Genomic DNA, 15,877 nt, shown 5'->3' on the forward strand with positions numbered 1-15,877 from the left:
ACACCTGACTGTGCCTCTGCCCGTGGGTCAGCGGGTCTTCCAACTCCACTGGACCCTGCCTATTTACTTCCTGTTTGCTGTGGCCTACGATGTTATCCAGAGCATCGTAGAGATAGCAGAGCACAATTTACAGCACTCCTCCCAACCTCTCCTCACCAACTATTCTCTGAGCTGAGCACTACTGTGAACAATGGACGGTAGCCGCAAGCCTGGGAGCCGTGTGGTGGTGATTACAATGCTGTGTTCATTTGCTCATTCATGGACGTCATGCAGCTTCCTCTTGAACATTAACAGCATCAGGGATGTCTCCTACGGTCAACTATTTCATGTACTGTAAAGGGCTCGATTCAATCAGATCCGCTTTGGTCAACATCCGCATAGCAGTTGTTTTGGCGGTGGCAGATATGGAACTGCGTTAGCTGTCAAATCCAAAAGTGACTCCAGGCATTACACCGAAAGTGGACATTGCCATTGGCTGCACGAAGTTGCTATAACAGAAATTCCATGCAGCCTTGTTTACAAGTTTTAACACTGGAATGTGGGATGTAGTCTACACCTTAAGATTATTATTTAGTTTCAAGATTTTCAATTTGAGCGAAATTATTTCTATATAGCCTACACTTTCTTATTCTGAACTTCTAAAGAGATTTGGGCTTTGTGACAATGATGGAAGAGCAGCTGATCACCGTTTTGATGGCTCGAACGCAGTTCCACCTTCGACATCGCCTAAACATCCGCTATGTGGGTGTCTGTAATCGCAGGTTAACACTTGATCTGAATTGAATCAAGGTCTATGTTTCATTTTCATGTAATTGTTTTCAGAGGGCTGTATTGAATTACCAGCAGTCATGCTATTAGGGAGTCTTTACAGCTCAATATATGCATTGTTTAACAGCATAACCAGAGAATATACACAAGTATTTTAGTTTAGACATCAAATGTACAGACTGGTGCGTCATCAAAACAGCCAATAACTGGAATGATGCCACAGCATGATGTCTGGGATCACACTATTGAAAAGTTGCCTACAGCTTCTTTCCCCACAAATGCTTTCATATGTATGTATCTAACTAGCTTACACATTTGACTTTGGGGTTTAAGATCATGTTTAGAATAAACAGATAAGGGGAAAATCCAATAAATAAAAGATATATTAATATCAAAATATATTTTATTCTGGACTTTTTTTTCAGATCTGGTTCAAATTACAACAGATCAATGCAATCTGCAAAAACACATTTTGACTCGAGAAACCAAGGGTGGGGTGTGGGCACTCATGATGCAATGTGGAACCAAAAAAATCAATAAACTGGAACATACTGTACTTGATTATCTCCAATAATCTTGCATGTTACTCCTTTAGGCTACAAAGAAATATGAATTACAAAAGTTTTAAAAGAGTACAAAATGTCCAGAGGACATACACATCATAAGAATATGATTAGAATTCAGGTAGTGAAAATGAAGGGCAAAGCAGACACTAGGACAGCAGATTTATCATAAAAGAAAACCTAAAATAACCTTCCACTGTCATAGACTGTATAATAAATAGTGTCCAGATGGTACAATCTACTTAGAGTAGACAGTTTTTACAGATTTAAAAGGACTACACTCTGTATAAAATGCACATTTATGGGATGGTTGCATAGACCCTGATTAAACCTACTCTAATAATAAACATCCTCAATGTTCCAATTGAAAGTGCTTTTTGACACCAGGAGTAGGTTTCATATGGGCCCATGCATCTGCCCCTATATGTGTAGTGATATCCCAAAAAATAAACCGCTAACATATAAGTCTTAAACCAGGGGACCGAGGGATCCTGGCCATGGATCCTCACATTTCCATCAAGCCAAAACCTCATTCTGCCATCTGTAAAATCAGACTGACTTGCTGTTTAAAAAACAAAAAAACAAAAAAAAACACTACATTTAACAGGATATCTAGACTGTAACCGGTGAATATTCAGATGTGTCCCATTTCAAATTAAGATTGACTTTGAAAGTCAATCAAAAAATATTTAACTATCGATTGATTACTGTCCAGTAGGGGAATTTTCTTCTCACAATGATTTGAAAAGATACATTTACATGAATTTGTGATGACACAGTGTCGCATGTCTTTAAATGGTTATGCTTCAAATTCAGTTAACTTTTTAAATATTGAGCGGCACAAAAATAATTTATATTGTGCATGTTACTCCATATGATTTCTGATTCCTAGCCCAACACCCAGACTTGCTTTAAGATTCAATTTTTCCTCTGAAAACAACATTGCTTGTTTGTGATCCAAATAACCTCAGTCAATATCTAGTTTGGGAAATCGTCTATGGGACTTGAGTGAAAACTTAGCCTAATCAACATGTAAACCACTTTGAGTAAAAGCGTAATGAAAGTTATGTGACAGATGACACATCAGCAATATGAAATGTATCTGGAAAAACATCTGAGAGAATGACATTATCATCTAAGTTTTCATTAGAAGAATACAAAACTTAAAGCAAGTCTCCCCTTTTTGCTATATGTTGTAAAAGGGGCCTCAGTTTGCCCAGTGGAAGCACTCTGGTGAAAGGTCTAGTGGACATCACAGTTCCAATCATTCACACTGGAGGGGGGGAACAGTCATTGGGTACTGACTCGTCTGCTTCTCTTCTTTAAGCGATCCAATACTGGATGTTTCCACATGATAACTACAGCAGTACAGCTTTGTCCAGGGGTACCGGTAATCATGGAACGTTTTTCTAGCTCCATCAATGGTGCAACCATAAAAAAGGTTTTAAAGCATCCAGCTCTTCTTTCATGTGCACCCAATGTTAATTTGTAATAATATTAAGTCAGGAGAATCAATGTCTCCTGTAGAGGAAAGAAATAAAAACTACTGCATTTAGATGTCAACAGTACGACCGATGTCAACAGTAAAAACTACAATTGAAAAAAAGTCCCCATATTGTTTTGAACCACAAAGCGCACACTACCAGACTATTTTTTTAAAGAACTGTTTTGTGAGTGTGTATAAAAAGAGGACTCCTCCACTTCATGCAGCTGTGACCCCAAAAAATATTAACTTAAACATTGAAATAATTTTTTCAAACCTAACTGCCTGCCGCAGGACGGGAAAGCCGATATGTCTGTACACAGAGACTGAACTACCAACAAAATGTAAAATATTTTTGTCTTGATGAGGATGGTTTAAAGATCAAAAAGCAAAATAGCTTTGAAATTTTGGTACATATACGGATCTGTTTTTTTGTTTTGTTTTTTGTCTGTGTCCCTTTAATGTCTCTGGAAGGATTTGCTGCACAGATTGTGTCCTTGCTCCTGAATCTGTTGTGTAGAGGTTGGGGTGCTTGTTTCTGGTCTGTAGTGGCCGGCCATGGTTCAGAGGGACTAGCAGTACATGGGGCAGGGACAGTTATTTTGGCTATGTACACATTCATTGTCGGTCCATGGTTTCCAACAAGGAGTGTTACTTCCGCAGATCTAATACACAAACCTGAAAAACAAGAGATAGGCTTTTAAATATATATATTATTACGACCTGTATATCTCAGAGTGATAAACCCTTTAAACTTTTTGGGGTCACATTCTTTTAATGAAGTATATGAAAATGCTAAAAAAACGTGTACTCACAGATCCATCTGATGCACTTGCTCCCACTTTGTCACCTGCTGCATTCCAGCAAACTTCAAAGATTCCCCCTGTCCCCCTGTAACTATGGACTAAAGCACCAGTCTGTGGAATGGGAAGCGAAGACAGTGTTATCGTTTCAGATCAACAACCACAAGCCAAAGGCTAAACCATAGCTTTCTTAGATTTAAATCCATTCGAAAGCCTAATTAAAGTCTCCAAAATAAGCACTACCACTGACCTAAGTAACTAATTGCATAACAATACAGGAAGCTAATATCACTAACAGTTCTCCACTCCGTGCAAGGTAGATAGAAAGACAGTGTCAGGACTGTACCTGCGTGTTCCAGATGTGAACACATTTGTCGAAGGAACCACTGGCCAGATGCCTGCCGTCGGGGCTGAATGCCACACTGTAGACAGGCTCCTGGTGTTTGGTTAGCGTGTGAATGCAGATGCCTCGGTCCACATCCCACAGCCGCACCGTCGAATCAAAGGACGCACTGCAGGGAACACAGGAAAAACACTCATCGATCTGCCTCCTCCCCAGAAGCAATACTTAGTTCATAGTCATAGCTGACTTCAAACACAAAGCCCCAATTCAGAAGCATGAAAACTGGGGCAATTCAGGTGAAGAGTTTTGGTTCAGGGCACAAAGACATTGTGGCTGGCCCAGAAACAGTGTAGTCATCAGTCTATTACCCTCTAACAGGGCCACACCGCTGTTATCACAGCCAGTAATGCTGCTTTCACATCCAAACTAATGAATGCCCACATAGAGGGCGCAGCGGTGCTTCTGTTTCAGTACCTGGCAAGCATGAGATTGGCATTGGGGTTGTTGGTTCCAGGACCAGTGGGGCTCCATTTGATGGTGTAGATCTCTTTGCTGTGAGCTTGCAGGTCATGAACACATGTGTCCTGTTTCATACTCCAGATCTAGCATGGTGAAATGACATGATTGTTAACGTGATGGTGAAAATCCAAAACGCTGAATGTTCAGATAGATAAGAATGTTTGGTTGGTTTTATACTTGGTTTATTTTTCAGGTTGACAATTTGTCGAGTGGAATTCATCACAATGAAGAAATGTATAGAGAGAATTATAGTGATATATACAAAACATTAATTATTTGAATTTCTGGTATATAATCCAGAGCAAAACATTACAGTGCACATGTAATGTATGGAGAAAAAAAAAAATGTATGAAATGTATGCATTCACTACTGTAAGTCGCTCTGGATAAGAGCGTCTGCTAAATGACTAAAATGTAAAAAAAAAATGTAAAATTATGTATTTATATAATTTATTTAACAGGGACAGTAATCAACAACACAGACAATACTTAAGTGTAAGAGTGCTGGACGTAGCTAGACAGTTTTCATTCATAACTTACCTTCAGCGTCATGTCGTCTGAGCAAGAGGCCAGCAGGTTACCGGTTGGATCCCATTTGATTGCATTTACTTCATTCTGGAGCGGAGAGGAGCACAGACAGAGGAGGCAATGCCTCTGACCCATAGAAAACTGGACAAAATGGCTATGGCATGGTACTTCTATGATGGCTGCAGGAGCAGTGTAACGCTGTGGGGTAATTGGGCTGACTTACTGTGTGTCCTTGGAATGTTTTGATGGGCCTGTCCTGGCCAAGTTTACACACATGGATGCACATGTCTGTACTGCAGGAGGCAAACGTGTTGTTGCTTTGCCAGTCCACATCCAGAGCAGGCGCTATGGAGTCACAACAAGAGGAGCGGAAGAAAACAATGAATAAACAACAACATAGAACTCTACTTCTTTCTTTCTGTGCTTGACAGAAACTAGGAATGAGTCGGCACAAAAATACCCTTACTGTATATATTCATGTAAGTATGTACCGATACATGTCTAGTAAGGGTTAATGAAGAGTCAGGAAAGAAGCCATTGGATAATTCAGTGCACCTGAATGGAACGGGAACTGCTGCTTGGCTTCTCCTGTGTGAGCATCCCATATGATTGTAGTCTGGAGGGAGAAACACCTCAATTAGAACACGCCTGAGAATAACAATGTTCTTTTAGTCCTGAATACCAGAAGAGGTGAATGAGTCATCATAGCATTTCATGTCTTGAGCTCATAACGAAAAAGAAAAAGGCTGTTGGGTTCTTACCTTATCTACTCCGGCACTAAGAATGAAGTTTCCTTTCTTGTTCCATTTCAATGCAAAAATGGGACCTTTGTGTTGACCCAGGGTACTGGCAAGATTACCTAGGGTTCAAATCATATATATTAGAGAGGCAACCGTTTCGGAAACTGACAACATGTTAAGTTGAAAAAGGAGGTAAAAGAGGCAACCCACCATCCTTTGTCCAGATCCTGGCAAATCCATCATATGAGCCGGTTGCTAGTAAAGTACCCTCACTCTGTCAGGGGGAAGAAGTATAATACATATAAATTAAGTTAAATGGAATGAAAGAGAATACATATTGTTCAGCACATGATTCTGCTCAATGAAACTTTCCCTTGCCAGGATAACAAGCCTACAGTAGAACAAAACAGTATTACACCTAAAAAAAATTGGGGTAATTAAAAAACATCAAAGCTTTGAAACATAAAAGCAGTTTGAAGTGGCTCCTAGTAACAGGATTCAGAACAGGAGCAGTGTACATAAATGTGGAAATAAAGTTATGGGATTTGTGAGGGGGGAACATGGAGCAGGCTTGTGTGTGTGTAGACCTCTGACTCACATTCCAGTCTAATGATGTGACGTCTTTGTTGCTGGGGACATCCTGGCCTCCCTCCCGTATGCAGTGCCTCAGTACAAGCTGCGTGGAGCTGCTGGTGCTGTTCTCACTCAGGTTCCAGATCCGCGCCGTTGAGTCCCCAGACCTGCACCAGGGAGGGGAGGGACAGTCAGCACAGCCCAGAGCAATTACAATACAACAAAATAGCAACACAGAAAGATCATGGTCACTCATTCATTCAATTAGGGTTGCAAAACTTTCTCATAATTCCCAGGATTTCCAGACATTCCGGTTGGAAGACTCACAGAATCAGGAAATCCAGATCCTACAACCAGGATTTCTGGAAAACCTGGGAATTATGGGAAAGTTACCATAATTTTGCAACTCTAACCAGGATACAGATAAAAATAGGACTTTAATTATTTGAGCTTAATGCCATAACCTCAGAGAGAGAGAGACACTGACCCTGAGGCGAGCAGGTCGGAGACAGGGTTCCAAGCGCAGATGAACACCTCTGATTCGTGGCCTCGGAGCACCATGGCTTTGTTTTGGGGAATCTCCATGTCCCCGTCCACCTCCATCAAGTCTGCATGGTTGTCTGTATGGCACACAGAGAGCACCTCATCAGCATGTGCATGATCTGAATAACAAAACATCCAGTATTGGCATTGACTCTTTCGGTAGTTTACATTACATTCTCAACCACAACAATGATGTTCAAAATAACAGAACATGCACAAACTAGCCATAAAGAGCGAACTAATAGCAGAATTTTTTAGGGACATTATCATCTTCCTCGCTCTGTGTGTTATGGTTAATAAACACTAAGCCCAGGGCCGTGGACTGAGACTCACTAGCTAAGGCGTGCGCTCCGTTCTCCTCGCCGTTGGCCGTGTTCTCTCCGTTCTTGGCGTTGGCTGTCATGTTGGTGGCATTGGCTGAGGGGGCCTGGGCCGCCTGCTGCTGGGCCAGCTTGTCTCGGTAGGCCTGCTGCCGCGTCTGCACCACGTCCGGCATTACCGCGTCGATGAGCGACAGGGACTCGATTGGCCGCCCGTCAAACAGTGTACCGTCCTGGGGACAGCAGAAAAGCTGGTTAGACTCAAAATCGAAGGCTTCAAACTGCTAAATAACTACTGTAGCTGTAAGCAATGGTAGGTTAAATCCAGTTGAGGCTGCTGCTGAGGGGAGGACGGCTCATGGCACATGGAAACCATGTGTTTGATACCATTCAACTAATTCCGTTCCAGCCATTACCACGAACCCGTCCTCCCCAATTAAGGTGCCACCAACCTCCTGTGACTTAAATTAAAGGATAAAACACTAAAACAAATCACTAGAGAACCATCTATTAAAACTTAATGCAATGTATTATAAAGCTACATTGGTTGATAACTGCATAACTGAAGAACAGAAACGTAGCACTGCATTCATATGCTTTCTGATCAAACCGATGCCATGTTCTGCATTTCATCACAGTTGGCTTGGCTTGCAGTAATAAAGTCCACGGATTCCCTGATAAGATGATGTGATAATAATGACTTGTGTGAATGAGGAGATGAGCTCACCTCATTAATGCTGACTTCAGCCTCCACGTACTGCAGGCCCTTCTGTATGATGGAGATGAGGGCAGCAGGGGGCACCAGGGCTCCATTGATGTTAGACTGACTGATGTGGCTCTCTATCCCAAAAGTGAAGGCTGAGTGGGAAAACCCTGTAAGGGGAGGCATGAGGAGCATGTCAGTAGGCAGCACATTACATAGAGCAGATCCTTCTCTCTGGTGCCTCTGGAAATGGCACACTTCAAATAGCTGTGGTTGTTCTCAGAGTGCACATTTTCAGGGCACCTTTAAATAGCTGTAGAACATACAATATACAGTAAGATTATTTCGACAGCTGTCTGGCTTCAATTGCGTTTGCTTCCAGATGTGTGGTTTAAGCGTCAGATACAGCCTACCTGACTCCTGTAGGTATCTGTACACCAGGAAGTTGACCTCATCACTGCTTATGCTCATCTTTATACCTGGTTACACCATGAGGTCAGCAAACAGGACACAGGCCTGAAGGGAAGGGAAGGGAGGTGGTGGTGGTGAGACAGTTGTTTATCCAAACTCAGAGCAACATATTTTCACACTACACCAATCACACTACATAGTGCTGCTAAGTAAGAACTGAAGCTAGGGCTGGAGAGTGGAGATTTCCTCCCAGAAGATGCCACTACCACTAACACATTGTCTGTGTGCAAAAATCCTTCCACAATCTGCTGTACACACAGTTCACACCAGGGCAGGGCAGCGGGGACCTGCTGTTGGGTGCTAACTGTGGACAGGAGCATCAGCACTGCTACAGTGCGTCTCTCTAGCGTGTCAAATAACAAGGCGTAGTACCCATTTCCACCATTGCACCGCAGTGGCGCTGTTGAGTTAAAAACAGAATCTCAGGATCTCTGTTGACAGTGTGTGTGTGTGTGTGTGTGTGTGTGTGTGTGTGTGTGTGTGTGTGTGTGTGTGTGTGAGAGAGAGAGAGTGGGGGATGGGAAGGAAGGGGATTCTCTTTCCATAGATGAGCTGTGCTCTGGGCTGTAGTCCATCAATGAGAGCAGTGGTGTTTATCTCAGCCAGGTCTGAGATAGGGCTAGTCTGGGACCTTGCAGAATCATGGTAGTGACAAAAAAGCAAGCATGGGCATGACCACAGAATGGACAGTGTTTTAACTGGGTTCATCCATTCAGAGAGATATAGAACAGGACCACAAACATCCTTCTCTCTGGAGAAACCACTTCAGGACCTGTGCTACTGGTGTTTCACAAGAGTGACATCTGAAATAACAAATCAATAGGCAGCCATGAAGAACTGTATATTCACCCAAAGATACCTCAAATCTGAAGAGCCATATTTCCGGTAGAATACTGGAGCACGTTCTAATTTCCATGTCAAAATATAGCATAACAGACCTTTACAGAGGAGGTCCAATCGTAGTAGTCCTAGCTACTGAATATAGTATTATTGAGGACGTTTCAATGTATTTATTTTATTTATTTAACTACGCAAGTCAGTTAAGAACAAATTCATATTTACAATTACGGTCTACCACGGCCAAACCCTAACCCAGACGATGCCTTGTCGACCATCATCAAATCTCTTAAGAGATGTGTAGGCCTATTCTTGACAAAAACTGTCATAGGATGTGGTTTGTTTGAAAACCGAACGGAATTTTGTCATCTGCTTTTATACTTGAACACACCCCTAGAGACGTAGTTCATTCCCTTTTCATCGCCATATCAAAGTGATGAGGTGTTGGTCTATTTTGAGAGAGTGAGAGAGCACGGCTGTAGAGATGGAGCACTTCACTTTCCCTTCCTGCCCCATCTCCAGTCTCAGAAATTACGTTGTTTACAACTCGCATACATCCCAATGTGATTTTGGTAGGTATGTCATATGATCTTTTATACTTTTAACAATTGATATAAAACATATGGCTCAACACTGGTTCAGATGTTCCTGTCCTGCATGATGTCCGATAATGCCACTTTTACAGCCTTTGGTTTAGAATAGACCATTCATGTACAGTGTGTATACGAAGTCACCACCCCCTTTCAAACTGTTCACCTTTTGTTGCCTTACAGCCTGAAATGAAACCACCACAAAAAATATTTTCAAAAAAGTAAAACAGTAAAATACCCTATTTGGATAAGTGAATACCCCCCCTTAGAATTGCAATTCCAAATTTGCTGAGGTATAACCAACCTTCCAGATCACAAATCAAGCTAATTGGCTTCCATCTGTGATCAATTGTAGTGACTTTGATTAGCTCAGAATAAAAACAGTTGTTCATAGAGGACTCCACTGCTTAGTAGTGCAATTCAAAGCAAAGAATCCACTATGGGCGGAAAGGTACTTTCAAAAGATCTACAAGATAAAGTTGTGGAAAGGCACAAATCAGGGAATGGATATAAAAAGATTTCAAAGGCTTTGTCCCTCGGGGCACAGTTAAGACCATTTTTAAGAAGTGGAAGGCGTATGGCGACGCCCAGACCCTGCATAGATCAGGCCGTCCCTCCAAACCGGGCAAGGAGAAGACTGATCAGAGAGGCTACCAAGAATCCAATGGCGACTTTGAAGGAGCTTCAGGCCTTTATGGCAAAGACTAGTCAATGTGTGCATGTGACCACAATATAACAAACGCTGCATTAATCTGGCCCCTATGGGAGGGTGGCAAGAAAAAAAAACACCCCTAAAAAAAGCCACATCAAGCATATTGTAGATTCTGAGGCCAAGTGGAAAAAGGTGCTGTGGTCAGATGAGACCAAAATGTAACCTTTTGACCTGAATGCAAAACGATATGTCTGACGAAACCCAATAGATCTTTCCACCCAAAGAACACCATGCCTACAGTGAAGAGCACCATGCCTACAGTGAAGAGCACCGTGCCTACAGTGAAGAGCACCGTGCCTACAGTAAAGAGCACCGTGCCTACAGTAAAGAGCACCGTGCCTACAGTAAAGAGCACCGTGCCTACAGTGAACGGACACCCGTGCCTACAGTGAACGGACACCCGTGTCCTACAGTGAACGGACACCCGTGCCTACAGTGAACGGACACCCGTGCCTACAGTGAACGGACAACCGTGCCTACAGTGAACGGACAACCGTGCCTACAGTGAACGGACAACCGTGCCTACAGTGAACGGACAACCGTGCCTACAGTGAACGGACAACCGTGCCTACAGTGAACGGACAACCGTGCCTACAGTGAACGGACAACCGTGCCTACAGTGAACGGACAACCGTGCCTACAGTGAACGGACAACCGTGCCTACAGTGAACGGACAACCGTGCCTACAGTGAACGGACAACCGTGCCTACAGTGAACGGACAACCGTGCCTACAGTGAACGGACAACCGTGCCTACAGTGAACGGACAACCGTGCCTACAGTGAACGGACAACCGTGCCTACAGTGAACGGACACCCGTGCCTACAGTGAACGGACAACCGTGCCTACAGTGAACGGACAACCGTGCCTACAGTGAACGGACAACCGTGCCTACAGTGAACGGACAACCGTGCCTACAGTGAACGGACAACCGTGCCTACAGTGAACGGACAACCGTGCCTACAGTGAACGGACAACCGTGCCTACAGTGAACGGACAACCGTGCCTACAGTGAACGGACAACCGTGCCTACAGTGAACGGACAACCGTGCCTACAGTGAACGGACAACCGTGCCTACAGTGAACGGACAACCGTGCCTACAGTGAACGGACAACCGTGCCTACAGTGAACGGACAACCGTGCCTACAGTGAACGGACAACCCGTGCCTACAGTGAACGGACAACCGTGCCTACAGTGAACGGACAACCGTGCCTACAGTGAACGGACACCGTGCCTACAGTGAACGGGCACCGTGCCTACAGTGAACGGACACCGTGCCTACAGTGAAGAGCACCGTGCCTACAGTGAACTGACACCGTGCCTACAGTGAACTGACACCGTGCCTACAGTGAACTGACACCGTGCCTACAGTGAAGAGCATCGTGCCTACAGTGAAGAGCATCGTGCCTACAGTGAAGAGCATCGTGCCTACAGTGAAGAGCACCGTGCCTACAGTGAAGAGCACCATGCCTACAGTGAAGAGCACCATGCCTACAGTAAAGAGCACCATGCCTACAATAAAGAACACCATGTCTACAGTGAAGAGCACCATGCCTACAGTGAAGAGCACCATGCCTACAGTAAAGAACACCATGCCTACAGTGAAGAACACCATGCCTACAGTGAAGAACACCATGTCTACAGTAAAGAACACCATGCCTACAGTAAAGAACACCATGCCTACAATAAAGAACACCATGTCTACAGTAAAGAACACCATGTCTACAGTAAAGAACACCATGTCTACAGTAAAGAACACCATGTCTACAGTAAAGAACACCATGTCTACAGTAAAGAACACCATGTCTACAATAAAGAACACCATGTCTACAATAAAGAACACCATGCCTACAATAAAGAACACCATGTCTACAGTAAAGAACACCATGTCTACAGTAAAGAACACCATGTCTACAGTAAAGAACACCATGTCTACAGTAAAGAACACCATGTCTACAGTAAAGAACACCATGTCTACAGTAAAGAACATCATTCTACAGTAAAGAACATCATTCTACAGTAAAGCACGGCAGTGGCAGTATCCTGTTGTGGGGGTGTTTCTCTTCAGCAGGGACTGGAGCACTTGTCAGGATAGAAGGGAAAATGGACAGTGCAAAATACCGACAGATTCTTGAGGTGAACCTGCAGCCCTCTGCCAGAAAGTTGAAAATGAGAAGATGGTTCACGTTTCAACATGACAATGACCCAAAGCACACCGCCAAAGCAACTGTAGAGTGGCTGAAGGACAAGAAGGTGAATGTCCTTGATTGGCCTAGTCAGAGCCCCGGCCTAAATCCCATCCAGAATCTGTGGAATGACTTGAAGAGTGCAGTCCATGATCGGTCACCATGCAATTTGACTGAGCTTGAACAATTCTGCAAGGAAGAATGGCCAAATATAAGTTAGTAGAGACGTATTCAAAGAGATTCATGACTGTAATTCAAGCAAAAGCTGGTTCCACCAAGTAATAACTCAGGGTGTTCACTTATCCAAATAGGGTATTTTACGGTTTTAATTGTAATACATTTTCATAGTAAATTCTTTTCCAATTCACTTGGATATTGTGTGTAAATAATGCCGGAAAAAGTCTGATTTTATGTGTTTTTGTTTCAGGCAACAAAAGGTGAACATTTTAAAAGGGGGTGGTGACTTTCTATATCCACTGTAGAGCTGGGACGATAAACCGAAAATGATTGACACCGATCATACAAAATCACTTATCGCAGACAATTTTCTGATATTGTTCATTACGATAAGTAGCATATACTAGAGAAATGTGAAGTTTGAAATGAAATCAGTTTGCTAATATAGGTGATTGTTAATGGGACAATTGATGGCTACAACCATCAGACTAGTTGTAGTAGTTTAAAGGATAATAAAATAAAACAACAGTGGTGCACATTAATGTTATAAACTTAGCGTTCTATTATCGTTATTGCATCAATTCAGGCTATTTATCGCAGTATGTATTTTTGGCCATATCGCCCAGCTCTAATAGAACATAACATGCACATTGCCTATTGAGCTGAGCTGACTCACACTGTAGCCACAACTATTGTTTCACACTGAGACAGAGTGGCTTATCTCAGAATGCTTTAAATCGAGCTAAAAAGTAGGCTACACATATACACACACACCCCCCCCCCCCTAAAAAAAAAGTCTGCTAGCTATGTGTTGTCAATGGCTAGGCTACACAGTATATTGGCAGAGCACACATCTGCTCGCACAGTAGGGCCTGCATCATTTCCATTTCCCTCTAGACTTAAAAAGTCAGAACCAAAGTCAAAGGCAACTTATCTTTCAGGGTGTAGAAAAGTGCAAATCTAATTATTTAGGCCTATTGAATATGTATCTTACATAATAAAAAACACAGCAAAGAAATCCACTGCACTTTTTCCCTAAGGAATGTGTCACTCAGCCAAACCTCCTCCAATGTGCAGACATGCTATCAACAAACTTCACAGACTGCAGCCTGATCTAAAAGCAGATAAAAGCTGAACCAATGAAGTCCTGGCTGGACATTTTCAAAGAATCAAGGAAATGTATTAACACACAGCTTGAACCTGTATTGAAAATTACCTTGCAAATGCAATATTGACCAGAGATTAATACAGCCTACTATATAGCAGGTTAGGGTCTGCAAAAAAAAGTATTGAGGTAATGTCAACTTGTGGTTAACATAGGTTGCAGATCCCATCCCCCTACCATTTGGAAGGCTGTTTGCTGCTCTAAGGTGACAGATGGTAGTGGCATGCCTGTCTGCTGCATTTGTGGTTAACTTGGGACATGGGTAAATGAGCAAAAGCAATATAAACTGCTACAATCCCACTCTTTTGGTAGGTAGTCAACCTCTGTCTGCACACATTTTTCACATGAACACTGTTTTTGTCAATATTTGCCACACTCACTGATGCACCGATTTACCATATATGCCTAGTCTGTACAAATTCACGGCTAAACAGACAAAACCAGTGATGTTGCTGACATCAGTAAAAACATAGGCCTAAATCAAAACACAGGCAGAACTGTTGCCATGCTGAGCTAATAATAGACTGTGATATAGGCTTTGCAAAAAGCAATGGGTTCAATGTAAAACCTAGTTGACATCTCAACTGAAAGAGTGGGAAATGGAAGCGCTATGGTACGTCAAGGTCATTTGTCAGTGAGTCCCACTAGTGTGGTGTGAACACTGACATACTCAGACGCAAACTTATTTTATCTCTGGCACACAGATAGCATCGAGATCAAAGGAAATGCAGTCATAACATGCTCCTATGTAGAGGTGAGACATTTCTGGATTCCTTTAGGTCAAAACGGACATCAGAGTTTGACATAGTTTTCTGAGACACATTCAGTATAGTTTAGCCTACCTCAGACATTCTATGCAAGCTCACACTGCAATAATATGCATTCTATACCAATAGCCTAGCCTACATAAGAAGGTGTGATTCTATCTGCATCCAGTCCACATTCTGTAGTTTCACTGGATGGAAACGGGAGCACCGGTGTTTACAAAGAAATACATCCTCCCTAAAAAATGAAGCATTTTAGGAAATGAAGGTGATTTGTTAAATGATTAGAGAAGCGGAGATAGTGTCGTGCCTCACCTTCCAATGCATTGACCCTTAAAACTGCAAGATTATCATAATGTCAGGGCACTGAACCTCACTGAATGAGCAAGTGGATTCTGGACCTGTATAGACTTATTAACAGACTGGTCAGCATGGTGCTGTATTTCCATTTTACAGCTCCCATCTCTCCAGCAGACTATTCTCCTGGATCAGTGGTCATGCCAACATTCATCAGGCTGCAGGTCATTCTGCATCTGATACTGCTGGACTCACCAGACAAAAAGTAGCTTGGTTTTCACAGAACGCAACCTCCAGAATTATGATCAAATAGCGATCCCCCATTTGGAACTTCTTAACAGCCAGATATGAATCCACATGTCGAACCAAACACGTCCTGTCAGCTGCCAGTCAACTAATCAAACTGAAACTAACCTTGAGGGCTAAGTTTAGGCATTCATTCCAAGTAGTTAAGGTAAAAAGAAAAGAAGACTAAATTAAAAAACGTGTGCCTTGCATTGGGATTGAACCCACAATGTTCGGAGCCGTAGCTCACGATTTAGGTCTTCCTCAACCCCATCCACAAAGCCCTAGCTCGTTGTGAGCCTACTAGGTGTTAACAGTCACTCACTCTGTCCCTAGTGGACGGCTAATTGCCATGTAAGTACATCGACTTGCCATCGCGTAACTTCGTGGTGAACGTGTGTAATCCACTGGAGTGCTGGCTCCTTTCACATTACAGTCTAATCAACTTCCCCACACTGACTCAATCCATACATTGAAATGCGAATGTGCACCTTTGGAATGATGAA

General features: G+C 42.9%; 2 protein-coding genes across 7 annotated transcripts in view; one reads left to right on the forward strand and one right to left on the reverse strand.

Moving 5' to 3' along the window:
- The window catches only part of si:ch211-51h4.2 (uncharacterized), a 107,974-nt gene extending 106,044 nt beyond the window's left edge, over positions 1-1,930 (forward strand). Inside the window, exon 18 of the mRNA XM_014216738.2 lies at positions 1-1,930. Within this exon, the coding sequence (XP_014072213.2) occupies positions 1-175 (175 nt within the window). The 3' untranslated portion in view covers positions 176-1,930.
- The window catches only part of tbl1xr1a (TBL1X/Y related 1a), a 27,570-nt gene continuing 12,846 nt past the window's right edge, over positions 1,154-15,877 (reverse strand). For 5 of the 6 annotated variants that reach the window (XM_014216741.2, XM_014216743.2, XM_014216746.2 and 2 more), the window contains 14 exons: positions 8,300-8,402; positions 7,911-8,056; positions 7,197-7,416; positions 6,808-6,982; positions 6,346-6,487; positions 5,958-6,021; positions 5,769-5,866; positions 5,563-5,623; positions 5,231-5,352; positions 5,020-5,094; positions 4,435-4,562; positions 3,964-4,129; positions 3,630-3,731; positions 1,154-3,492 (listed from right to left, as the gene is read on the reverse strand). In XM_014216741.2, the coding sequence (XP_014072216.1) occupies positions 3,466-3,492; positions 3,630-3,731; positions 3,964-4,129; positions 4,435-4,562; positions 5,020-5,094; positions 5,231-5,352; positions 5,563-5,623; positions 5,769-5,866; positions 5,958-6,021; positions 6,346-6,487; positions 6,808-6,982; positions 7,197-7,416; positions 7,911-8,056; positions 8,300-8,357 (1,584 nt within the window). In that variant the 5' untranslated portion in view covers positions 8,358-8,402 and the 3' untranslated portion in view covers positions 1,154-3,465. The remainder of the gene's footprint in view (positions 3,493-3,629; positions 3,732-3,963; positions 4,130-4,434; positions 4,563-5,019; positions 5,095-5,230; positions 5,353-5,562; positions 5,624-5,768; positions 5,867-5,957; positions 6,022-6,345; positions 6,488-6,807; positions 6,983-7,196; positions 7,417-7,910; positions 8,057-8,299; positions 8,403-15,877) is intronic. The other variant, XM_014216748.2, reaches the window with a different exon arrangement.

Source organism: Salmo salar, chromosome ssa10, assembly GCF_905237065.1.
Source record: "Salmo salar chromosome ssa10, Ssal_v3.1, whole genome shotgun sequence".
In the NCBI taxonomy this organism is placed as follows: Eukaryota; Metazoa; Chordata; class Actinopteri; order Salmoniformes; family Salmonidae; genus Salmo; species Salmo salar.